Raw genomic sequence first — 24,284 nt, forward strand, 5'->3', positions numbered from 1 at the left:
CGGATTTGAAATGATCCATCTAAGCCATTCCTCAGTTACCAAGCATGCATCATGCGATATCACTCGCTGTACTACACTACACGTTCCCGCCCTACGGTGTGTCGTAGAACGTCTTTGTACTTGTTTATCCACTACTCGACACAGAAACAGGGTCAAGGAGAATGAAGGATAATTCAATATAATGAACGGAGATCGATAACAAATAGTCCAATCAAGTCCAGACCAACAACATATTGGCGAAGAACTTAGTTTTAAGTTAGGCGCGACCACCAATTCCCCAAACCAGAGCTCCTGACTTGTTTAGAAATATATGTTGCTTTTCTATGAATTACGAAATCAGCTGTTTAGAAATTAAGCGTAGGTTCATGGTGCTAGGTCGGGCTGCATGTGGTGGTATTGATCGATAGGCACGACATGATGTGCTAGCATTAGGAGAAAAAGGAACAATGAGAAGAAGAGCCCCAGTGGTAATGATCGAGTGACATTCAATGACCTTCGTCTAGCTTCCCCTCGAAGACCTAGCTTTAAACTTCAGTACCTACTGGTACGTACACGGATATCCTCCTCCCGTTAACCGACGCGCCAAGCTTTGAGGCTCCTGCGCGAGTGGGGGAAATTTCCGTAAACAAAACGTTCAATTGCCAGCGAAGCTTGAAACTCGAGGCTCTGCTGGCTGCCATCGAACTTTGCCTCTCTCTCTCTCTCTCGAGGGCTTTGTGGGGTATACACGTGCGGTTGGAGTAAGGTTATTTAGCCCTGAGAAAAGTGAGTGGGCGGGGGGAGTGTTGGTGTTAGAGTCTCTTCCACCTTTTCACACTATGTAGTAGTTATCTACTGCAACTGCACGCACCGCGTCGATCGTGGCAAGCCAGCCAGCAGTTAAGCAAGCTTGCTTCTCACGGATTGCTACTCTACCAATTTGCGGTGGCACTACAGGGTGGGTAATGCTACATATGATACATCTTCGACTTTAGCAGATGATCGAGAGACTCAGTGAGGAAAAAGCTAATTTGCCGGCGACCCGGGTGTAGAGTAGATAAGTGCTCTCTCAAGCCGTCATCATCATTAATCCGGTAAAGTTTTCAAGTTAATGAGGTTCCCCAATAAGAGGAGAGAATTAAAGGCCAGAGAGAGTGGATGGTAGAGAGGAAACGGGGGGAAACTGCATCGAGTTGAGTTCAATCAATCAGACAGGGCCCGCGTAATGTAACACCTACATGTATATACCTACCTCTGATCACATACTCATGGGTGGGTACTTCTTCTGTTTCTGCTTCTTACACACCTTGATGTGCCTGGAGTCTCTCAGCCGCAATCAAGCAGAGTACCTACATCCTATGTGTAAGTAAGAGGAAAGATAAAGATTGTTTCTGTGTGCATGGGAAAATAAGCTATGTGTTCTCTGGCGACCGCCAGGAAGAGGCGTCATTCTTCTGCCTCTGCCTCCGCCCCCCCGGTCCAGTGCCAGTCCTACCACACCAACTACTCTCGGGAGGACACACACTCCCTCTTACACACTTTGCACACATACAGCCTACATACGCACCCGCACTTCGAGCACTTCACTCACTCCGCTCACTCATGAGACATAACTTAAAAGCAGGAAGACCGATAGAAGCAGCGGAAGAAGAAAGCGATAACCCACAAAACAAAAAAGGACAGTCGTAAGAAAGAGGGAAAAAAGAAAAAAAGGAAAAGGAAAACAGGTGCATCCATACATGCATTATGCCCCAATTGCCCAATGAACATACCGAGGCAGGCCCTCAGGCAGCCGATTGGGGCAAGGACCTGCTAGATACGGGAAGATTTGGTGCCAGGATAGTTATTGGGTGCCTTGGTTTGGTTGAGAAGTGGAGGAATCCGCAAGTGAGCGTGTGAGTGAAGAACGGGCAGGCAAGCAAGCACGAAGCAGGAGAGGAAGCACAATAATAGGGGGGGGGGGGGTGCGTGAGAGTTAGTGAGGAAGATGGGAAAGAAAGGCTTTCGAGAAAGAGGAGGTAGAAAAAGAGGGAGAAAGAAAGAGGGGACGTAAGGGAGTGGACTAATACAAGGGGAAGTTGAATTTCCTTCCCTGTCGTGGTACTGTGTGGGAGTAACTGATCCACTTTTCTGGACCTCAAACTCCACAAACCAACGATTATTCCCGTCGCCCCCCAGACATAACCCCCCAACTGCTTTTGCTGCTTCTCCTGCCTGCCTGCCTGCAAAGTTGTAACTCACTCGAGTCTTCCCGGCCTGTCCTGTCCTGTCCTGCCTACCTGGCATACATAAGTTAACTAAACCAATACATATTGTGATTCCAGTTATTCCGTACACATCCCCCCCCCCCCAAACCCGTCCACCCGTCCACTCGTCTTCCGCTCTTTCCTCCTCCTCTTCCATTCCACACCACACACCTTCGCTTCCCGTCTCTCCCTTCAATCCACACTCCACTCTCGATTCCTTCCCTCTCCCTCTCCCTCTCTGGTTCCCTTCACTCGCTCTCACCCCCCTCCCACCACCCCCGTCGCCTGGTGGAGACGGTAACTCGCTCTCATTCACTCAATAATTAACCAAATTATACAATTAAAATTAAATATTCTTCCCACTTTCCCTGCCTGCCTCCCCCAGATAGTGGGAAGTGACTACAATACGACGCTGCTTTCCCTAGCCGCCCCGCGCTCTCATAGCGATGAAGGTCTTCCATCGCCACTGCCTGCGATCATAATGTCCTCTTCCCCTGGTCTTCCACAACAACAGGTTACGACCACACCTTTACCACTCCACTTGCAGCAAAATAAACAACAAAATCATCACAACCATTTACAACAATCCCAACAACACCAAAACAACCGTCTACAAAAACAGAAACAACAGCATCAGAAACTCCAACACCACCGCCCTCCGTTCCCAACCGTGTCGCCATCAAAGTCTCCTCGAAATAACGGTGGGGGCGATTCGGAGGCAGAGACTGTCGTCTTGCAATCAATCGAGGTGGCCCCCAATACGCGAAAAAATGACGATGAAATCAGTGAATATGAACGCGGTCGTCGGAGACGGGGCTCAGAAGTACGTCCTCCAGTTGATCAAGAACGACCTCGACGAACAAGACCATTACGGACGGGTCCCGCCAAACGCCGTCTCAAAGAAGAAGACCGTGATGAAGAATACTCTTCCGACTTGAGTTCCGCCCCATCACGATCTTCCCGTCCCAATTCACCTTCACATCCCATGCGTCGTCGTGCCAAACACGGCACAGGCCATCAGAAGCCGAAGGTGCATGGTGGTTCTTCTGCGTCCGAAGGAGATAACTCGGACCGGGAAGAGACTCGTCAGAGCCGACTGAGATCTAGGAAAAGAAGAAGAAGTCTGATGGATTCATCACCCCCCAATCATCGTATTAAATCATCTCCCCCAATTTCTCCCCAGCCTCTCGGCAGCCCCATAAAGAGTACACGAAGCAGAGAGAAGGCTCACGCAGGGCAGAGGACGCAGAAGCATAGAAAGTTGCCTGCGCCCCTACTTACCAACCGTGGCGACATATCGTCCTCTTCGTCGCGAGACAATTCACCCTCCTCAGTTCCCCGATCACGAAGACCCCAATCCGTCCGAACTCCTGGCTCACCAATGAGCACTTCCCACAAACCAAAACGAGATACAGCCGGCCGGACACATCTCCACAGAGCCTGCCAACGGGGGATGTTGCGGAGGTTGAGGCTATCTTGAATGCGGGTAAAGAATTCTTGAATGCAGAAGATAATGCGGGGTACCAGCCCCTACATGAGGCGTGTTTACATGGTCACTTGGAGGTGGCCAAAATTCTCATCAAAAATGGTGCACAAATCGATCAGCCATCCAAAATTGAACAGGATACACCACTGCTGGATGCGGTGGACAATGGACATACCGAGGTTGTTAGATACCTTCTTGAGTTGGGTGCAAATCCACGAAAAAGGAATAAGCAAGGCCAGACAGCCATGGACGCCAATGAATCCAACCGTGAAACAGAGGAGGTTTTTGAAGAAATCGAAGGGTTGCTCAAGGCTGCAATCAGCGAGTTGCGGAAACAACGCCCCTCTGACGATGAGACCGCACGGGCTAGCGTCGCTGCCGACAGCCATTCCTCCCGTGATCCTTCAGTAGCCAGTCCAGTACACCAATCCCCACCAGCACCAAGCATTCCCACCGGAGTCCGCCGACGGAATGCTCGGACCGAACAGAGCAGGAAAGATCTGCTCTGGCTAGATCCCGGGAAAAACGGGCTGCAGAAATTAAGGGAAAAAGCCCGTGAGGGGGATCAACAGATGGTACACGCATTACTGGAGCGGGGAACTAAGCCGGATACTGAGTGTTTAATTGGGGCTATTAAAGGCGGTCACGCTGATACAGTTAGTCTACTCTTGGCGTATGGTGACACAATAGTGGATCCCGAGCCTGGGTCGTCCCAGGGCCATCGAAAGACGAGGGATAATTCAATGCCGGCGGTGGAGGAAACACCCATGCTCGCAGCTATCGGTCGAGGTAACCTGACTGTTTTAAACTATCTGTTGGCAAATGGGGTGAACCCGAGAAGACTGGACCATAAGGGGAAATCATACATGGATATTGCACGGGAGCGAGAAGGGGATCTCTGGCAAGATGAGGTTAACATGTTGCAGGAGGCTTATGACAAGGCGGGTAGTGGTAAAATAGAGAAGGCTTCTCGCCGCGGACACTCACCAGAAAATTACAGGAATACATCACCTAAGCCAAAAAAGCTTAATGACACCAAAGGTACGTCATCTGGATCGCGGAGACCAAACTCGACCCTCGCATCGGCAAATACCCCCCGACGATCCGCATCTACGGGCCCATCTAGATGGTCATCCACTTCCGCAAACCCGGCAAAATATGAAGACACGACCGCTGTTTCGGATCAGGAGGAAGTATCTGCCGAGCCTTTAGGACCACCCAAAAACCGTTCCAAAAAGGGGAAACGCAGCGAATCGGACTCACTTGCCCCTCCAGTTGCGAAGAAAAAACGACGTCTGATTTCTGGGAAGGATTTGGCCGAGGAATCATTGGCCCGTTCATCACAGGAGCCAACAAGATCAGTCCCCCCAGAAAGTGATCTTGATTCAAAAGAGAAACCTCCTGCCAAAAATTCCACTAAAAAGCACAGGGCAAACTCTGCAATGGAAGAAACCATCCGGGTAGAACAAAAGCCTATTATTTCGAGGAAATTAAGGATGGGATCGGAAGATACTCGAATGTCAGATTCAGCTACTGAGCGAGCTACACATAAAGCCAGAAACGACGATTCAAATCTTCTGAGACCGGATAATATCCCCTCTTCTAAAGATAAAAAGCCTCAACTGGGCGGCAAGCGGGATAGGACACGCTCGCCCACAGCTCACTCTGACTCTGGCCGAAAACTAGAAAAGGAAGAGCCCAGGAAACAACGAAAACTTGTCGACAAGCAAGAGAAATATGACAGTGACAGCACGCTTAAACGGGTAACTGTGAAGGAGGAGGGCAAATCTCGGAAGCCACCCCAAACAAGGCGCGATTCCCCCGATGGCAGACGGCAATCTGTATCGACTACTGAAGCTTCGGAAAAGGAAGATCAGCGTCAGCGTATCTTACGGGAACGGGAAGATACAGAGCGTGATCGGCGTGAACGTGAAAAGAGGCAACGGGCGAGAGGCGAGAAAGAGGAGGCGAAGCGCCGCGCGGAGTCAAAAGAACAGAAGCGCCAGGAGGAGTCGAAAGAACAGAGACGCCAGGAGGCTCTTAGAAAGGAGCTTGAGTCAATCCTCCGGAAGGCACGTGAAGAGTCGAAACGGGCCAGCGAGGATCAAGTCATTGACCGCGAGCTAGAAGTCCGCCGACAGCGAGAGGAAAAAGAGAGACGGGAGAAGGAGCTCCGAGAGAGAGAGGAAAGGGAACAGGAGGAAAGGGAGGCCAGGGAGGCCAGGGAGAGGGAGGAGGCTGCTGCACGAGAACTAGCCCGACGGCAAGCTGCCGAGCGGGAAGCAAAAGAGCGGGAAGCAAAAGAGCGCGAGGAGCGTGAGGCAAGAGAGCGTGAGGCTAGGGAACGCGAGGCCAGAGAACGCGAGATCAAAGAGCGCGAAGCCGAGAGGAAACGCCGCGAAGAGGAAATCCGGCAAGCAGAGGAAATCCGGCAAGCAGAGGAAATCCGGCAAGCAGAGGAAACCCGCAAACGTGAAGAGGCCATACGCCGCGAGCAGGAAGTACTACAGAAGAAGCTTGCCGAGGAACAACGCCGCAAAGAGGAAGCCGAAAAACAGCGTCTAGAAGCAGCTGAGAATCAGCGTCGTGCAGCAGAGGCTGAGCGGAAGCTTGCTGAAGAGGAGGCTCGTAGGCGCCAAGAAATTGAGCGAGCTGAGAAAGAGGCCTTAGTTCGACGAGAGGCCGAGCAACTACAGCAGCAGCTTGCGCTGGAGGCAGAGCGTAAACGAATTGAGGACGAGGAGCAGCGTGAGCTTGCGAGGAAAAGGGCACTGCCTTTCGCACTTAGAGAGATGGAGAACGGCAATACACCTGTCGAGAGCTCAAGGTTTATGCCTTTATACTCTGCGGTGCTTCCTCCTCAGTCAACTGCGGGCTCGACTCCGGTCAAACCGGGTATGAATGGTTGTGGGCCACAAAAGCCGCAGCAGTACATTTTGAATGTGCAAGCAGCTTTAGTGCTTGGAAGTACTGACCTTCAGTTTTCGAGTTGTACGTTGCACTCTTCTTCTTGCAGCTTTTGTCTTGCGCTAATAAATCAATCTCCAGACCCTGACATTCGTAGACTTGAAGTTAATGACCAGCATCGGTCGAGGATGTGGTCAGTCCTTTCGGTCATGCTTTGTGAGAGTGTACATCTCAGCGGTCACCGTTCGATTGAAGAATTGGAGAAATCACGTAGGGAGGAGAGGGAAAAATTCTTGAAGATGTCTCCTGTCTTTTGGATGAAGGTATGTAAACCGTCCGGGAATTAGGACGATCATGCTAATCTTCTATGGAATAGGTTGACGACCTCCGCACCATCATTCAGGAAGACCACAAGTACGACAATCTCGCAAGCCAAACAATCCGCACTGTCGACGTAGATTTAAGCTGTTCTGTCCTTGTAACCCCTATGAAGGTCAATGGGGACGGGCCAACTACTCCCACTTCTGCACCTACCATTACGAAGGAGGAAATGGCCCAGAGATTGCAGCGATTATTTGGCACACCATTGACATCGTCTTCGCTCCAATACAACAACCAATCTCATGTTTCTTCCTCGCCTTCACCTCTTTCTTCCCAACTCACAGTATCTATGCCGCCCCCCTCTTAACGCGACAAATGCTGCTTCTACTACTTCTAATTGAAACATAAAACTGGGCGGGTGTTTTTGGCGCTTTTTCTTGTTAAGTTTTTATCGCTTGGCTTTTTTCTCATCTTTTTTTTTTTTTTTGTTTGAGGGTCTGGTTCTATTTGGTTTGCGGTTGGTCGGTTGGGGTTGCCATCCTTCTCATACTTATTATGTCTGTTTGGATCGCGGGGGGGATGGGGTGATGTTTCTTTTTTTTTTTTTTTTTGAGCAAATGTTACGTATGTGTACATGATACCGTGGATTTCCTTTTTTGTTGACTATTTATTGGTCGTTGTTCCCCCTCGAGGGGGGGGGGGGGTTTATCAAAGGGTTTTCAATTGCGTTATGTACTGTGGTTTTCTTTTTCCCCTTTAAGCCAATTTTTCTTGGTATCTCGTCATCATGGGTGGGTTCGTGTTTGTTTTTTCCCTTCTATTCTTTTATTTTATTTTTGGCGGACGTTACTCTTTAAATGTAGGGGAGACAACCACTACAACTGCAACTACTACTACTTACTACTACTATTACTACTATTACTACTACAACAACACTACTACTACTAGTACTGCTACTACTCTACTACTATCACTGCAACCGCTACTACTACAACTACTACTACTACTACTACTACTACTACTACTACTACTACTACTACTACTACTACTACTACTACTACTACTACTACTACTACTACTACTACTATTACTACTACTACAACTACTACATACTTATCATACTCCTTTACTTCTGAAAAAGCTAGTGTTGGCTTATTTTTTTCCTCTTGGGAGCATTTTTGGCATCATCATCGTTATCGTCATTGTCATCATCGTCTTGTTCATTTTTGCTGGAGCGGGCTTTTCATTTTTTTATTTTATTTGTCTGGTGACCGGGACTGGACTGGGCGGTAAACTATCTCTCTATACCTCAATTGCTTTGTGCTTGTTTTTCTTTTGCGCTTGGTCTTTTTTGCAGTTGGTTCTTGATTGTTTTTTTTGCGTCTTAGTTATTTTTATGCATGCATAGTTACGATGGCGCGGGATCCAGGAGAGGGGAGTTGGAGGTTTTATGACGCGTTATGATGGGTGTGCTATGATTGTGTTGCGAGCATATATTATATATATATATATACCTTTTTGGAATTGAATATAGAGGGAGAGAGGAGAGGGGACAGGGGACAAGGGGACAAGGGGACAAGGGGACGGGGAGAGGGGGGGGGGGGGGGGGGCGGGGGGCGGATGTGTACTCTATCTACTCTACTCATAAATAAATATTTCTGCGGGATGTTATGGGGTTTGATTGGATGTGATGGACCGGACAGTCTGGCAGCAGCAGCTGTCGTGTTTTGCGTTCTTGACCTTGGCCAATGGACAGACGAGGGTGTGGTTGACCTAAGCTCAACTGACCCAGAGTTGATGCAGGCCAATGAAGTTGATTGTACATGTATCCAATCTATTGAGTTCATTTAATTCGACTGACCTTGGTTTGACTGAATTTGCAATTGCCTGGTTGGTTTATAAACCGAGCTTGTATCAGTCCAACTGAATGTACCTGTCCAACTAAGTATATCTGTCCGACTGATCTGGTCCACCCAACTGAGCCTTCCCGTCCGGCTAAGTCAGTTTATAAACCGAGACCGCTACCGTCCAAATAAGCTTATCTGCCAGACTAATTCAATATATTTACATACGACCCAAACTGAACTGGTCTTCTTACCCGCCCAACTGAGCCTGCGAAAGTGCTTGCGGTTTGGGTCCGACTGAGCTGGTAGGGCCTGGGCCTGGGATGAGTTTAACTGTTTGGCTGAGCTTTCTCTGTTAGACTGAGCTCCTATAGTCGACTTAGTTTGACTGTCCGGCTGAGTTTTTCTACTCGGCTGAGTTTTTCTACTCGACTGAGTTGGCCCCATCTGACTGATCTGGCTGTCGTTTAGTTAAGCTGATTTAGACACTCATCTGGCCTCGTCTGACAGAGCTTATCTCCCAAACTGAACTTGAGCTTATCTATCCGATTGAGCTTGAGGTGTGCGCAACTAAGCTTATCCATCCGACTTAGTCGACATTTATACTGGACTGAGTTAACCTCGTCAAGGGTCAGTTTACAATCTTGACCCATCCAACTGAGTCCACCTTCAAGATGGACTGAGTTGACTTTGTCCGGCTGAGCCAACATGGAAAACGGACTGATCTTGTACTCCTCCTGACTGAGTTAACTTCGTCCGACTAAGCTAACTCTATACAACGGAGTGCTGGATATGCGCAGACTGAGTTGACCTCGCCTGACTGAGCGAACATGCAAACCAGACTGAGCTTGCCTGCCCGACTGAGCCGGCCTCACGAGATCAACTGGGCTGACCTCAGCCGACCGACCTCACTACGCTCCCATAAACCGGCTCACGGTCTAAAAACCCCAGATATTAATAAAGCGCCATATACGTAATATACAGTACCCTGGTTGTGACCGTTAGTCTCTAGTTTCCACAGCTCTACCCACTGATCCCTAACCCCAGTATCAATCACCATCCCTGCCTCCCTGCGAGGAATGATATTGTAGATTACACTTTACTCTAGCTATGTAACTCACCGGTCAATATTTAAGGAGTAGGGGCTTGGGGTGTTTCAGATATAGTATGGTATGACATGGGTGGCTTGCTCGGTAGAGTAGCTAGCCTGGAGGATCGGCGGGTGAGACGGGGATTCCTGGCTTTGGGAAGATGTTGTATGTTTCGGTGGCTTTGTGTGTGTCTGGTGGGGTGGCCGCGGAGAGGGAAGGAAGGAAGGAAGGAAGGGAGGAAGAGCGAGTGATGTTTTGTGAGTGGTGTTGTAACCGAGTAAACAAGAAAGGAGGGGAGGCTCAAGGGTACATACAGTACCTTAGCTAGAACGTAAGGAGTCCCAGCTAGCCTCCCACTAAAGCACTACTTATCTATACGATATTGTAATTGTGATGTATTTACTGTACTACCAAAAATACAACTGACGGGTGGCTGAGACCTACAAAATTAACACTCATCCCGTTGTGCATCGAACGGGATAATTAACAGCTGTCAAAGTGAATGATATCCATCCATAGTGGAGATTTGAGGGGAAATAAGGAGAGAAAGCGAGAGTGTCTTGGACGCACGCACGGCCTTATCGCGGGTATGTTATCGCGGGATGACTGGGGTGGTGGGGTGGTAGGGTGGTAGGGTAGTCATGGATTATCACTCGATGGGTTGATAAGCATCGAAAAAGTTCATATCTAAAGTATAGGATAATTTTCGTCCGTAAATTTCCCTGATATTTGGGACCATTACGTTAATGTGGGGTGATAACTTTTGGTTTGTTAAACGATATGAGGCGCCTGTTAGTGTGTCTTCTTCCCTCTTCGACAGGCCCCTCGGCCGCAGTAGTACACAAATGAACAGATAGGCCGTTTTGACCAGGCACTCGCGAAGCATAGGTCTTCGTGGCTTGCTAAATAGTCTAATGGGTAGTGTAGAACAGTTGGAATCAAATAGCTGGCTCATTAAATCCTGCTGGTGCACGCGTGAAGAATTAGACTGACGGACCTCCGGGGCGGCCTAGGAAATCGATCTCTCCAACACTGAAACTCTACTCATGCATGGCTATTGTAGCCCGCCTACCCCTATATGCGTCGCTGATAAGCCACTGGCAGTGAAACTAGAATTCTCCAAGCTCCCGTTAATTGCAGTGTTCATAGGCAGAACCTCCTTGAGGGCCAATGGGAGCGAGACAACTGCAAAACTCCTACCTCTCCAAGCGCACCCACAGAAGTATAGACCCGACAGATTCATCTAGGAAACATCATATCTCGTGCGTATTCTCCGGGGTGATATGAGCGAGAAGAGCTGGCTAACACAAAAAGTTGAACATGCTACCCGATAGCTTTCGAAATATCCTCTTATTCCGCTCTCTTTCAAGCAATCCAAGTGACAACGCGTATTTATTAACAAACAAGATAAAATGCACACCGCCTGGCGCCCGGACTTTTCTGCCCGGTACAGTGCTACCAGAAAAATAAACGCATTGGTGCTGGCTAGCGAAACATCTGTAGGGCAAAAAATGTTTCTACACAAACCATGCTCTCGATACCGGGACCGGACATCAAAGCTCCAATGAAATCTCGTTAGATTATCCCATGAATGATTAAACAGACTCTGGTATGCAGGTGGTCAAAGTATGTATGAATTATCGTGGGCTGTATGGTGGAGTTTCATCCAGCTCTCCGCTTAATCCGGACCATTTTGTGGTTTCTAGAGGTCAAATATGAGTTTTACCTCACGATAACATTGGGGGTAAAGGGACTAGACGTATCCCCCGGCGACGAATCCATCTCTCTTTAAAGTCTGGTAAGTTAGGAGATTCACAAGTCTGCTTACCCATGCGTTCCTATTACTAGGTGAAGGAAGCTATCATCTCGACACTGATGCAGTGGTTGTTTTGGGCTAGGGGTCTAAATGGACAAACATCGATAAAGGCAAAGGCCACTAGTCCGCATCATCTAATATGCATGATGTGCCTTTGGCAAAGACTGTGCAATCATTCCTAGTGGGCAGGGGATCCAAAGGATTAAACGGATAGAGGAGATGTTTCCGTCCTGTGTGTAGCATACTAACGGTTGAAATAGCTAATGTTCATGGATTATCACTCGATAATAATTACTACTGATAAAGTTAGCTAGATTACATAATATAAAGGAAATGATACGGCCTGTGGTAAGATTATTTAGGAGTCCTATTGGCTCAACCAGCCATACTAACCCTATTTCTAGTACAATAGTTCTCCCTCTCACTGTCAAAGACGGTACTCAGTAGTCTTGTGAGCTTTAGCATTCATAATTGTATTTGTGGCCCTTTTCTAAGACCTCATGTTAGCTAGAGCATCATACTTCCGGTTTTCTATTCCTTTAGGAATAAAATTAAAAGTGGAAGCTAGTATTAGTAAACAATCTCTATGGAGAACAATTTATAGTTAAACACAGAAATCTAGAAGCTTCTAACTTGACTGAAACATCACAGATATCCATACAACATTCAAACTTCTAGTTGGAGCTCCATATACTGAGTCCACGGTTTAAAGCTCTAAGACGAGAAGGAGCAGGCGGAATTTCTTAATACGGCATGATATCACCCCGGAGGAGTAGGAAACAATGGAGAAAATTGAGCAAACAAAACTAAAACATACTCCCACTCGTGATATACGAAATCTCTAGCGTGGTAAAAATAGACCTAACGAAAGACCGAAAACAGGCTTTGAAATAAAAAAAATACAAGCCCATAAAAAGGAAATAAAAACAAAAACAACTGTGCACCAGGAAACACACCTCCTTATTATGAATATAATAAGTTTAGTCCGAGTCTGATGCTGGGCCGTCGTTATCGTCATCATCTACAACGTCGTTCCCGACAGTCATAGCGTATTCCGCCCTCTGTAGAATTTCCCTGAGCTTTGTGTCTCGGGGATCCACAATGTCTATTGGTCGTTGCTTTTGTTTGTTTCGTATCCTGTTTTATCCAACCATTGTCAGCCTCAAGTCCGGAACAGTAACTCTTTCCCCCCGCCTCCCCCCAAGTGAAGTTAAAAATAAATGCGGCACAGAATGCAGGGGTACGGTATGACAGGCAACGAACCTGGGATCGGCACCAGCATCAATCAACATCTCCACAACATCCACGCCGTGCTCCTTTTCCTTGTTCGCGTACTGCACTGCCTTGTGGAGTGGGGTCTCTTGTTCCATGCGGTTTATGGGGTCTACCTCGAGGCCCTCTTGGTCGAGAAGATGGTCTAGTACTTCCACTAGAGAGAAAAAGCTATTAGAACCTATTAAACGAGGGGTAAAGGAGGGGAAGGGTGAAGGGTCATAGTAACTAACAGGATCCGTGCTGCGCAGCCATATGTAAGGCAGTATTTCCAACTCCATCGGTAGAGTGATTGAGGAAATCAGCATCTACTTTTTTATTTCCGAGGACTTCCTCGAGAAGGTCCACGTTGTTCCGGCGGGCAGCCTCGAGGAGAAGTTCTTTCGGCGATGCACCCTGGATGGTTGTTCAATCCTTATTAGTGACGAAATTCAGGAACCGAAACCTAGGGACCAAAAAGCCAGGGAGCAACCCCCGCCTCACAACAACGGCTTTGTGGGAGGGAGGGAGGGGAAGCCACATACCTCGTCCTCGTGTGCAGTAGTAGTTCCAGCCATGACTGCAAGAATTCCGAGTGTTTTGATGTAGGTTGGTAGGAAAATGGAGCTCGAGAAAGTGTTTGATGCAAAACCGGAGGAGAGCGGAACAGAAAAGGAGGAGAGCTTGCTTTGGCCGCGTTACTCTAGGTAATCAGGAGTGAACTGTGGACAAGCGCGGCGCGTATCACGCTAGTGGTGGGGCAGTGATACGGGGTTAGGGTTGTATAAAGCTTGGCATTAATGGATCCTGGGAGCTTTTTTTTCTTTCCCAACTCTGACTGACGGAAGCTGTTAAGAAACTCGAGCTGACAACATTGGTGTCGCGATGTTGCTATTCTGCCCTCAATGCTCCAACTCGCTTACGGTACTTGCGTTACCCCTATCTTGTGTCCATACCCATGTGTTCTCTCGTTCTGGGTATCGAATCAGACTCATAATTTCTAACAGTCACAATAGGTTTCGCGATCCCCAGAAACCGGTACCAATCGTCTCGAGTGTCGCACTTGCCCATACCAATTCATCCTCACGCGAAAATACTATGAGCGCAAGCCCATGAAGCGGAAGGAAGTCGACGATGTTATGGGCGGAGAGGGCGCTTGGGATAACGTTGACCAGACAGAAGGTATGACTGATACTCCCTCCGTCACCCAATCGGCCACCGCGCCGACAGGCCGAAAACCTCGAGTTATCGGGAGTTATGAAACATCGGATTTACTGACGTGTTTGCTTTCTTTCACTCACCGCAGCGCAATGCCCGAGCGAGGACTGTACAGGAACAAAGGCATACTTCTACATGGTGCAAATTAGAAGCGCTGATGAGCCGATGACGGCGTTCTTCAAGGTGGGGGTTATTGTCGTCCAATTCTACCAGATGTGCGCTGACGTTTATGATGTAATATTAGTGCGTTACATGCGGTCACAAATGGAAGGAGAACTGAGTGTCAACAATTTAGAACACGGCGAGGAAGGGTTCCTAATGGTTATTATTATGGTGTCTCGGCGTAATGATTTTCCGGACAAAAGTTTTTTTCTAATCGATATAAGTATAGACAAACAATGCACACTTAAGATTATAAGACATTTTAGCATTTCCCTTCTTGTGAACCTTCCCTTATTTAGACCGAGTTATCGATTGTGATGGTGAATTTATGGAGACACCAGGACGGAGAAGAGAGAATCAAATAAAATTAATACCAGCCTATAAGAAATCAAGAAATCACAAGACCAGCTTGGGTAGTAGCACAGCTCAGCTCACAAAGCTCAGCTCAGACCTAGCAGAGTCCCCTCTAACCTCTAAACCCCATCGCTACAAATCGAACAAACCAATTATTCCGGGTCAGGTGGTTTCATTTGTTTGGAAGAGCTGATGATATTCACAAAACCCTCTTTGCCCATGACTCTTAATACGCACCATGATACCCACAAGGAAAAAAAGAAAAAAAGAAAAAAAATCGCCGAGTACCCAGAAGAGAGAGCAAATATAACCCCCGCAACACAAACCCACCGAATCCCTAGAACCTTGTAACTACTTTTATTTTTTTGACAGTCCCTTCTATTCCTGCCTATGCCCTCAGCAGAAGAGACCTAAAAAAAAAGCCAAACGTGCGAAAAAAAAGAATGAGAAAATTTGTTTGCGGATTTTCGTAAACTGGGAACTTTTGGAATCGATTCGCGTCGTATTTAAGGGAGTACACATATGCGACACGTCTAGTACCCGAGGGCCGCCAATTCCTCCTTGTTGGTAGCGGTGTTCTTCTGTGCCTCGCCCAGCCTCTTGGCGAGAGCCAACTTCCTGGCGTAGTAAGCCTTGGACTTGACCTTTCTCTTCTCCTCGAGCCTGTGCACATCCAATAATCAGTCTTATATTCCCAAAATGCCCGTTTTCTATATCCCTCCTCCAGAATCGTAGATTTCGAGTTCACTGACCTCTTGACAACATCATCGTATTTCCAGCCAACCTCCGTGCTCAGTCTTCCGACTGTGCAGTACTTCCTTCCGGGCTTCAGCCTCAAGATCCTCAGGGCTTGGGGAACGACGAGGCGCTTCTTGGTGTCGTATGGGGGAGGGATACCCTCGAAAACCTTAAGGCGCTCGAGAGCGGCTTGTCCACGGGCGGTCTTGTGCGAGATCATGCCACGAACGGTCTTGTAGAAAATGCGGGAAGGAGCGCGGAAGTGGAAGGGACCGCGGGTAGGGTTGAACCTGTTACCCTTCCTGAGGTATGCGTGGTACTTAACTATACGGGTAGAAGATTAAGATATTAGTTGAGCCCTTCATCTTGAAAACTATCATTTACCCTTTGCCGGGAAACTGCATAAAAGAAGAAGCTAGTAACGTACGCTTGTTCCTGAAGAACTCGCCTGAGATGTTGAGGTCCTCGCATCTCACAACAACGATCTTTTGGCCTTCAAGAAGCTGCTTGGCCACAATACTGGCCAGACGACCAAGGAGATGTCCCTTGCCATCGATAACGACCTATGCGCAAATTCCCACCCATTAGCGCAACTGCTACACCGTAGTTCCCTCGCTACCCTGCCACATAATCCCAGCTCGCTCTATCATCTCCACCACCCAAATGGCAAAAATTCGAAGAAGCTGATAGCTCCGGAATGGGTAGTTTAGACTCACCACGGGCTCGAATTGGGACATTCTTGCTAGTGTGTGGTTTGGCGAGTAACGAGAGGTATTGACGTCGGAGGGGGAGGGTTATCCGGAACGGGTTTGTCGTCGTCGGAATGCTGTTGTTGATGTTGATTGTCGTCTGTGGGAAAGGTTCCGTGAGTGAGGTTGACGATGGGTGACTGTGAGTGGGCGCGCCGCTGTGTGCGCGACTGCAAAGCCACACATAAAGACAGTCGCAAGGGGTAGGGTAAGCCCTTATCGGGTGTTGAGCCACAACAACGACCACAACAACACTTTATCGCAACCAACGTCACTTATCGTCGCAACAATTAACATAGGATGGCACCTTGTCATCCTCTGAATTGTGGGTGGAATAGTGCGGTGACTTAGTTCTCTAGTGGAAACATGACTGGACTTGGAAGCATTGCGCAGCGTACGGCATTTACTCTGGGGAGGTAGTATTTGGTACATGCTACCGTTCTCAGCGACCATAAGTATGAAAGTCAAAGGAATCAAGCAATTGCTATTGAAATGAATCTCAGTGTTTATAAATATAATTATTATGGGTACTGTGTTCAGATCTATAAAGCCACAGAATACTCAAACATGTACCTTAATTTTTTGAGTTTACAAGCTACATATAATGCGGGAAAGCATAAATGCAGTTATTGGTATCTGTCTACATGTACTTCACCAGAAGACCTCGCTGAGTTTCTTTCTAAGCTCCTTCATGGCGGTATTCTCATCTCCGAATCTCTGGATCCAGTTCCTCCGAATTATTAATTATGCCGTCCTATTTTTCTAGCTTTCCAGGACTTGAGATATGATGACGGGCCCTTATTTGCTCCTCTTCCTCTGGGTGTTTTTCTCTATTCCCAGCTACCTACCTACATGTACCTCAGAGAGCTATACCACTTAGCTGGCGTATTATGTAAACCCCATCGTCTCCTGTAATTTCTTGACCCAAGTCTAACCACAGAAACATGAGGCTGTTGTCCGGTACCAGGATCCTCGGCTGAACGATTTCACATATTTATTAGAGAATGTTGCCGGCGGCTGAGCTGCTCTGGAGAAAAACGGTGGGGTATCGTCAAACATCCGGCAAACGCGTGCGGAAAGCATTTGAGTCTATCTGCCGGCACGGCGAGCAGAAACAAACAGCTCTCTTTTTGAAGCGCGTGGGGTTCGTCAATTATAACCGAAAGAAACCCTGCAATGAAAGCACGTTCCCGAGAGGAGAGGATGTGAGCAAATTTGCTCTGCTAGGGATCGAGAATCTCGCAAGCACATACCTTCAGGAGGCAGATCATCTTTGTACCTGGAGGGACAAGCAAATATTTCTTTTATCCTGCAAAGAAGCATGTACGGCCCTTCAGGGTAGGTACAATTCGCAAGCTGCCCCTGCAAACCGAACCCTGATAATGTGGGGTCGTGGTAATGATACATAATCCGATAGGATCAAAACGTCACTCCAGCGGCCCCTCCCGCGGTTTAGATGCATCCCCATTCCCCCCACACACCGGAAAGAGGAAATAAATAAAACACATCCTAAACTCACGATGGGAGCTTCAAGAACACCACCAGACACCGCTCTGGTACCATCACTACCAAAGACAACTTACTACATACCAAACTTCATTAGCCCTTCTGAAGAGTCACAGCTGCTCTCACAAGTACGTACACCTTGTCCATCTTCCCTGGCACTGTAGACGCTGCACCCCGCATTGCACTAACCCAAAATTTTAGATCGCCTCCGCCCCAAAGCCAAAATGGACAATTCTCACCCATCGTCGTCTCCAAACCTGGCCCAGCGCTCTGTCAAAATCAAACATTCTTCTTGCCGAGCCGCTTCCTTCCTGGCTTGAATTGCCAATAATTCCCCGCATGCAAGAATTGGGTATTTGGGACAATTCCCCTCATAAACAGCCAAACCATGTCCTGGTGAATGAGTACAAGCCCGGAGAAGGAATCATGGCCCATGAAGATGGTCCAGCCTATCACCCAATGGTGGCAACTGTGAGCTTGGGAGCGCCGATTGTTTTAGAAGTGTTTGAGAAGAGCGAAGAAGGTCTGGGTGAAGCAAAATTTGGAATTTTGCAGGAGCCAAGAAGGTACGGTGAACCCTAGTCCCGTAGCCATCCCCTACGAGCAGCTCGGCGAACTCCTCTAGGATAATTTAGCTAATCTAATTGTTTTTCTTGCCACAGTCTTTTAGTAACTACGGATGACATGTACACAGCTCATCTGCACGGAATCGCGCAACAAACAGCAGACGAGAATCTTGGCCCTGAAACTGTGGCCAATTGGGATCTTCTAGGGGAAAAGGACCTCTTTGCTGATGGTCGATATGACCGGCAGATCAGGACAAGCTTGACATATAGAGATGTCCTCAAAGTGGCCAAATTTAATCTTGGAAATTCGCTTTTCAAGCGTTAATGCGTCTTATATAATTATACCATCTAACAAGAGGTATATAAATATAGATACTAAGTATTCAATGTGTATTTTAAGACTTATGCTTGGCCAAGTTTCGGGGGGTCTTTCTTTTCCCTTCGTTTCTGTTATACCCTCCCTTCTAGAGTGTTTGTTTCAGTTAGTCGGGCATTGGTACCAATTCTGTTTTATGAGTTAATTGAGTAACATGGGGAAACATAATTTTTGAGCCATGGAAAGTTCTATGGGCTTCCCACGAGCTTTATGTTGAAATTGGCAAAGCGACAGCTACATGTTATGCTATTCATGTCATATCCCCACTCCGGCCAAGAGTCGGAAACGCTGGTATATGGATAACATAATCAATTGAACAAAGCTGTAGAGTAATCTCTACCTTGAAACCTCTAGTTTACAGGACCGTAGGGGATATTACCTCAAGTATCACCGCTACTACCGAAGATGATAAATACCCAGTATTTAGTATGTGAAGGGCTACAAGTCCGGTCCAGCATATAAGTACCAGCCTCTCGACCACGCAAAATTAATAACTTAGACCAGCCGTATACTTCTCCATGACCGTAGAGGTCTGGGCTAATACAAGAAGCCCGGCGCTAGCTTGATTTCCTCCCGGTACCTGAAGAGTTTCACGATATATAGGCGTATGGATGAGGGGTGGGGGGCTTTGGGCGCTTGATACAATAGTCCCGGTGATAGGAACCACAAGATCTATTGAACGTTCCAGTGTCGCCCGCTCTACGCTGTATAGAATATTGTAAATCCGATGGACAGTACCGAAAATTCACAAGGCAACGTTTTGCAAGGCTATTTATTGAGAATTCAAGACGGAATATATGTTTATAATTCATAAAGGCTTGAGTAAATATGTTGTGAAGACGGAGAGGAGGTATTACAGCCAGCCAGCTGCAGGAGTGGGTGGAAAAATGAAGTTTTCCATCAGCACTAAAAGTTGCGGCATTAGATACTTATATTCAGTTTACTCGGGTAATTTCTGTTATTGACAATGAATACTGTCATGTGCATATACATGGATGGTTTTGGTTGGCATATGTGGCTCCTTTTAAATGTCAATCCACAAACACAAAAAAATTATTACTACTTGCATTAAGTATCAGCAACCATGCAATTAATGAATTAAACAAAATAAAAATAAAAGTATCAGCAACCCCAGTCATTGACCAAGAGCCTTCCGACTTTTGATATATATTCACGGTTGTCAAACACAAGATATCGCCTACAGGGTGGCCTAGATTCAAGCCATGAAACACAAGATACTGCCTAAAACAGCCATGGGATCATATTATACCGGTCTTCACCATCATCCATACATCAGTAAAAGCTCCTTAGACACGGCAATGCAAGAAAGATAACGGGTAAAAACTCACGCTCCACTGAATGCCTTCCAAACTTCTGTATATACCACTCCCTCGTCGACAAGCTCGAGCACCCCAAATTCACCACCACAAACACCAGCCCCGCGAGCACTGTTCCATTCACTGGCATTCCCACTCCTCGGGGCGCCGACAGGAGTGAGAGCGCGAGATAGATGAGGCACTCGGCGGCATAGTGCGGGCAGAGCAGCGAGTCGAAGAAGGGTCCCGTGGGGAGGGTGTACTTTTTGAGGGTGGCGAGATAGACGTGAGTGTCATGCTGGATTCCAGAGCCGAGGAGGAAGAGGATTATCCCGAAGAGGGACTTTAAGGATGGTGGCCCGACGAGGTTATATAAGTTCATGGGCGTGAAGTTGAATTTGTTAATCGCCGCTGTGGAGGTTTGTGAACGCCAGTCAGCGAACGCTATACTATACCACCAGTGAATAAAAGGAATACTAACCGGTCCCTTCAATCCAGATCGCGATGCTCATGGTTAGATAGAACCATATCCCAATCGCATAATGCCCCACCCACATCTTCGACGCCCCCGGCTTCTGGATATAAAGACACTCATATATCCTCCTCGACGCCTGGATCATGAAGCACAGCCACGTGAGCACTACCTGGTGTATCGTCTGTCCCACCACCTCTTTTCTCCCATTCTCACTGACTCCTGCTGCCGCCGCCGGCGTGATGTAGCTGCTCAACAGCTGGTAGACACTCCCGTGCGTGACGATCTGCCACGCCCAGAAAAGGTTACAGGCGAAACAAACGTAGTAGAAGTGCGTGAACCAGCTGTGCGGCGTCTTGGTCTCGGCCGCGGCGTCGAGAAACTGCGAGACGGGGGTGTCGGATGGCGGGGGCCGCTTTTCTTTGTAACCTTCGGGGATGGGTTCGGCGGAGACACCGTAGGCAATGAAGCGCCGGCTGAGGGCGGGGGTGTATTTCGCGACTATTATCTGTGTATATATGCGTGTTAGTTACAGGTTTTTGGTCTTTGGTTTTGGCAGTGGTAGCTGGGCTTCTTACGGCAGCGGAATTGAAGAGGAAGGCATAGCGGATGACGGTTATGGGGTCCATCCTATTTTTGTTTCTGCTTCTGCTTTGCGCCGAGATCGGTAACTCGCTATGGTGATGTGGGGAGGAATTGGCGTTGGGCGACGAGCTGTGTTCCTGGAAACAGTCGGTTCTTATATAGCTGGCCAAGTTAGTGAATGTGCTACGTAGTACGGTTGCATCACGACTTTGAGATTCCTCGGTATGTCATCCTGCAGGGATAGCCCCTGCGTGCATGCAGAAACAAACAGCTGTGACAGCGCCTTACGGGGAAACAATATCCTTAAATTCGCTTGGGACCGAATACGGTCGAGGAGCATGCAGAATCGTCAGATGGCTGTAGCTGTAGGATTGATGGTTCGCCTGTTTGTGGGAATATATACAGGAATACACAAAGACCAACCAATGGCAATCTTTTGTGGTATTTAATGGACTCGACGACTGTCAGCTACAAGACTTGCTGTACTATATTTGCCGCTGAATAAGAGGAATTGATACTCACGATCCTCACTCTACCAGCCACAGGCCATAGCAGAATTTTTATGCGCGCTGGCCGGTGAGGGTAATCCATTTCATATTTGGTTATTAAATAATTTGAGGGCAAGTATTTACGTAAATAATAGTGTACTGTATCATATCCATACAAATAAAGTAGATTTCTCGAGGATAGTAGGCTTGATTGGTTGATAAGAGGGGTATAAGTGTAGTCTCTCTTGCCCGATATATAGCTACATGTAACTAGTTGGTGTGTTCCTATCCTCTTCTTAGAGTTCCGTTGTCTACAGTTAGTACATGCATGGAGTTGGTTACCTGTCCTTGATCAATATCAATTGGGCTAATTAACCTACTGATAAGCTCCCAATTTGAGAATTATTACGGTACTACTCAAACTCTCTTGACGAATTGAGTTACAGTTTACTTATTCTGGAGAATGTTTATCAGACTAACTAAAAAAGGTACTAGCTAGTAACAGGATTTAAAAAACAAGAAGGGATATCAGGTACCAGTGATGAGCAGTCAGCTAAAATAGAGCGATGTTGAGACGAATTGAGACTAGCTAAGCCGCTACCATAACACAGAAGCTGGGGACAAAGGCCCTTGCAACTGAACATACAGGTGCCTTTTCACAATTGCAAGCCCATACATGCCGCCGACGTTGACATTGGTACTCCAATACTCCCGAGTGACATGCTCCACAATACGCAGAATAGTGTAGGCAGCAGTGGCTCTAGCTAGTTCCAAGAGCAATTAAGCTTTTTTTGGCGGATATCTAGCGTGAACTTTAACTGTAATGTTGTGGCTTAGGCCAATCAAACTTTTTTTTTTCTTTAAAAAAATTCTCGGTGTCTGGCAGGCGCACGAAACTTCCTCTTCTTCTGCCTCCTTTCGATTCTTGAGCACAATACGCAAAAAGATATAGGAGCTGAATCCACTACAAATTTCTTAATCTCTAGCTACGATGCTACACCTGGTTGGATCTGGAGTCGCCCATTGCATTTTTCGTAACTCTTGACTTTCGGTGCGAAGAAATTTTTCGCACCCGGCTTGTATCGCAACCTCAACAGAAAAAAGCGTCATCAACAATTACTCTACTGTATTGTCTCATCCCCGATTGCGCGTGGGGCTGAAAATACGTAGCAGTCTCGCAAAGAACCCTATTACCAAGTCCGAACAAAGCGAAATTCAAGATTGGTAATAACCATATCAAAAGATGAAATCTTTGGAGCTGAAAACTTGCAGTGGCACGCCAATGACTGCATGTGTCCCGCTAGTCCGGGTGTGGGGCAGACAGGAAGAAGAAAAAACGGTTCCTTTTTTCATGCTTAAAAAGCAATTACTACTTGTGCCTATTATTTAACTAATTTAGCTTTCGGGGAGAGAGGAGGACTTTTTTACAACCAGCTTCAGAGGTTAAGTTGGCATGATAACACATCTTCTGTCCTTGAGACTAGAGTATCAGGAAAGGGATGGTATGGCTGAGTACACGTAGTTACTAACTAGCTAGTCGCAGCCGTTTTATGCCCCGTAAGGAGATTTTATGTCTCGTAGGTAGATACATGTATCACTGAAACGAGGGTTCTGCCTCTTTCTTTCTTTGAGGACTTTTTTTTTGGGGGGGGGGGCCTCGCATTATGCGAACCATAATTTTGTTTAGATGTTCTGGAATATTATTTAGCCCAGATCGACGGTTTCACCTATGACCCTTGCATTAGTAGAACTATCTATAGAGAGCGCCCACATAGCAGTAAATGACTTCCGAGCACAGAGTAGCTTTATTATAACACATCTTCGGCCCTTAAAATTAGAGTGTTAGTAGAGAGACGGTATGGCTGTGTACTGGTTAACGAATTGCAACTGTTTTATGTCTTGTAAGGGGATATCACTGAAACATGAATTCTGCCTTTTTGCTTCCCTTGAGAGTTTTGGAGAGAGCCTCGTATTATACAAGTTAGGATTTGATTCCAGATGCTGGAGGCCCTTGGGGAACACCATTTAGCCCACCATGTCGACGCTTTTACCTATTAGCCATGGCCAAAGGCTTGAATTAATAGCAGTATCTATGGAGAGTTTCCATGATGGCAACAAAGGACTTCCAAGAACTGGGTAAAGTTAGTAAGTATTGTAACTCTGCTCGTTTTAGGGGCAAAAGGCGTACCCCGCAGTGTTCCACCTCCGTTTTTCGAGGAAAGTGATTTCTATAGTATGGACCCCTGGTGCGGGTGATATGTCATGACTTGGCTGGCCCGATTCTCCTCTGGCGCGCACAAGTATCAAACATGTATCAAGGAGATACCGAGGGCAGTTACAGCACAAATCCTAGACAGAAAAATTCTTCTCTTGCTCTGTCTAATTTCAGTGTTCGTTCCCCGCTAGCCCAAAAATCCAACTCCAGCTGAGATTGATATATTAAGGTGACCACTACCAAGCCACGGAATGCAGAAATACGTTGGTTGATGGAACTGCCTGGCTTAAAATTAGAATCGTACGTTAATTAAGCCGTATCAAAGTTCCCAAGTACTGATATGCCTTGTAGTTGTAAAGGGGAAAAAAGTCCTTCTCTGGTGGCCGTGGATAAACATTTGTTTGGACTTTGTTTAAAAAGATTAACTACCGTGCTGACGGCATATCACCAAGAAAAAAATAAAAAGCAAAGCCGATATGCAGCCTATGAGGTACCTGCATTATGAAAGCAGGTTCTGTTTCAGATGCGCTGAGCTCAGTCTATGGTAATGAAGATTGTTACCATATCGATAATTGGACGTCGAGTTGTTTCAACCAGG

The 24,284-nt window shown here is 47.1% G+C and overlaps 6 protein-coding genes across 6 annotated transcripts; 3 read left to right on the top strand and 3 right to left on the bottom strand.

The window, feature by feature from the left end:
- Nucleotides 1-2,706: 2,706 nt before the first annotated feature.
- On the top strand, nucleotides 2,707-7,306 carry LAJ45_11003 (uncharacterized protein; the record flags this gene model as incomplete). The annotated part of the gene is made up of 4 exons (XM_046120516.1): nucleotides 2,707-3,430; nucleotides 3,487-6,702; nucleotides 6,760-6,941; nucleotides 6,995-7,306. 4 exons carry the CDS (start codon nucleotides 2,707-2,709, stop codon nucleotides 7,304-7,306), a joined length of 4,434 nt encoding a protein of 1,477 aa, XP_045966287.1.
- A 4,811-nt stretch (nucleotides 7,307-12,117) lies between these two features.
- Nucleotides 12,118-13,519, bottom strand: LAJ45_11004 (uncharacterized protein; the record flags this gene model as incomplete). The annotated part of the gene is made up of 6 exons (XM_046120517.1): nucleotides 12,118-12,180; nucleotides 12,647-12,649; nucleotides 12,716-12,827; nucleotides 12,954-13,119; nucleotides 13,196-13,358; nucleotides 13,487-13,519. 6 exons carry the CDS (start codon nucleotides 13,517-13,519, stop codon nucleotides 12,118-12,120), a joined length of 540 nt encoding a protein of 179 aa, XP_045966288.1.
- A 307-nt stretch (nucleotides 13,520-13,826) lies between these two features.
- Nucleotides 13,827-14,439, top strand: LAJ45_11005 (uncharacterized protein; the record flags this gene model as incomplete). Its single annotated transcript, XM_046120518.1, has 4 exons — nucleotides 13,827-13,865; nucleotides 13,958-14,123; nucleotides 14,248-14,342; nucleotides 14,404-14,439. The coding sequence occupies 4 exons, from the start codon at nucleotides 13,827-13,829 to the stop codon at nucleotides 14,437-14,439; spliced, it is 336 nt and encodes a 111-aa protein (XP_045966289.1).
- A 769-nt stretch (nucleotides 14,440-15,208) lies between these two features.
- LAJ45_11006 (uncharacterized protein) lies at nucleotides 15,209-16,150 on the bottom strand (the record flags this gene model as incomplete). Its single annotated transcript, XM_046120519.1, has 4 exons — nucleotides 15,209-15,338; nucleotides 15,428-15,737; nucleotides 15,841-15,976; nucleotides 16,130-16,150. 4 exons carry the CDS (start codon nucleotides 16,148-16,150, stop codon nucleotides 15,209-15,211), a joined length of 597 nt encoding a protein of 198 aa, XP_045966290.1.
- A 1,333-nt stretch (nucleotides 16,151-17,483) lies between these two features.
- LAJ45_11007 (uncharacterized protein) lies at nucleotides 17,484-18,559 on the top strand (the record flags this gene model as incomplete). Its single annotated transcript, XM_046120520.1, has 4 exons — nucleotides 17,484-17,500; nucleotides 17,580-17,796; nucleotides 17,870-18,234; nucleotides 18,331-18,559. 4 exons carry the CDS (start codon nucleotides 17,484-17,486, stop codon nucleotides 18,557-18,559), a joined length of 828 nt encoding a protein of 275 aa, XP_045966291.1.
- A 1,293-nt stretch (nucleotides 18,560-19,852) lies between these two features.
- On the bottom strand, nucleotides 19,853-21,027 carry LAJ45_11008 (uncharacterized protein; the record flags this gene model as incomplete). The annotated part of the gene is made up of 4 exons (XM_046120521.1): nucleotides 19,853-19,884; nucleotides 19,960-20,337; nucleotides 20,408-20,906; nucleotides 20,977-21,027. 4 exons carry the CDS (start codon nucleotides 21,025-21,027, stop codon nucleotides 19,853-19,855), a joined length of 960 nt encoding a protein of 319 aa, XP_045966292.1.
- Nucleotides 21,028-24,284: the final 3,257 nt, after the last annotated feature.

The sequence above is a fragment of the Morchella importuna genome (assembly GCF_003444635.1).
Source record: "Morchella importuna strain M04M26 chromosome Unknown Morimp01GS054, whole genome shotgun sequence".
NCBI lineage: Eukaryota > Fungi > Ascomycota > Pezizomycetes > Pezizales > Morchellaceae > Morchella > Morchella importuna.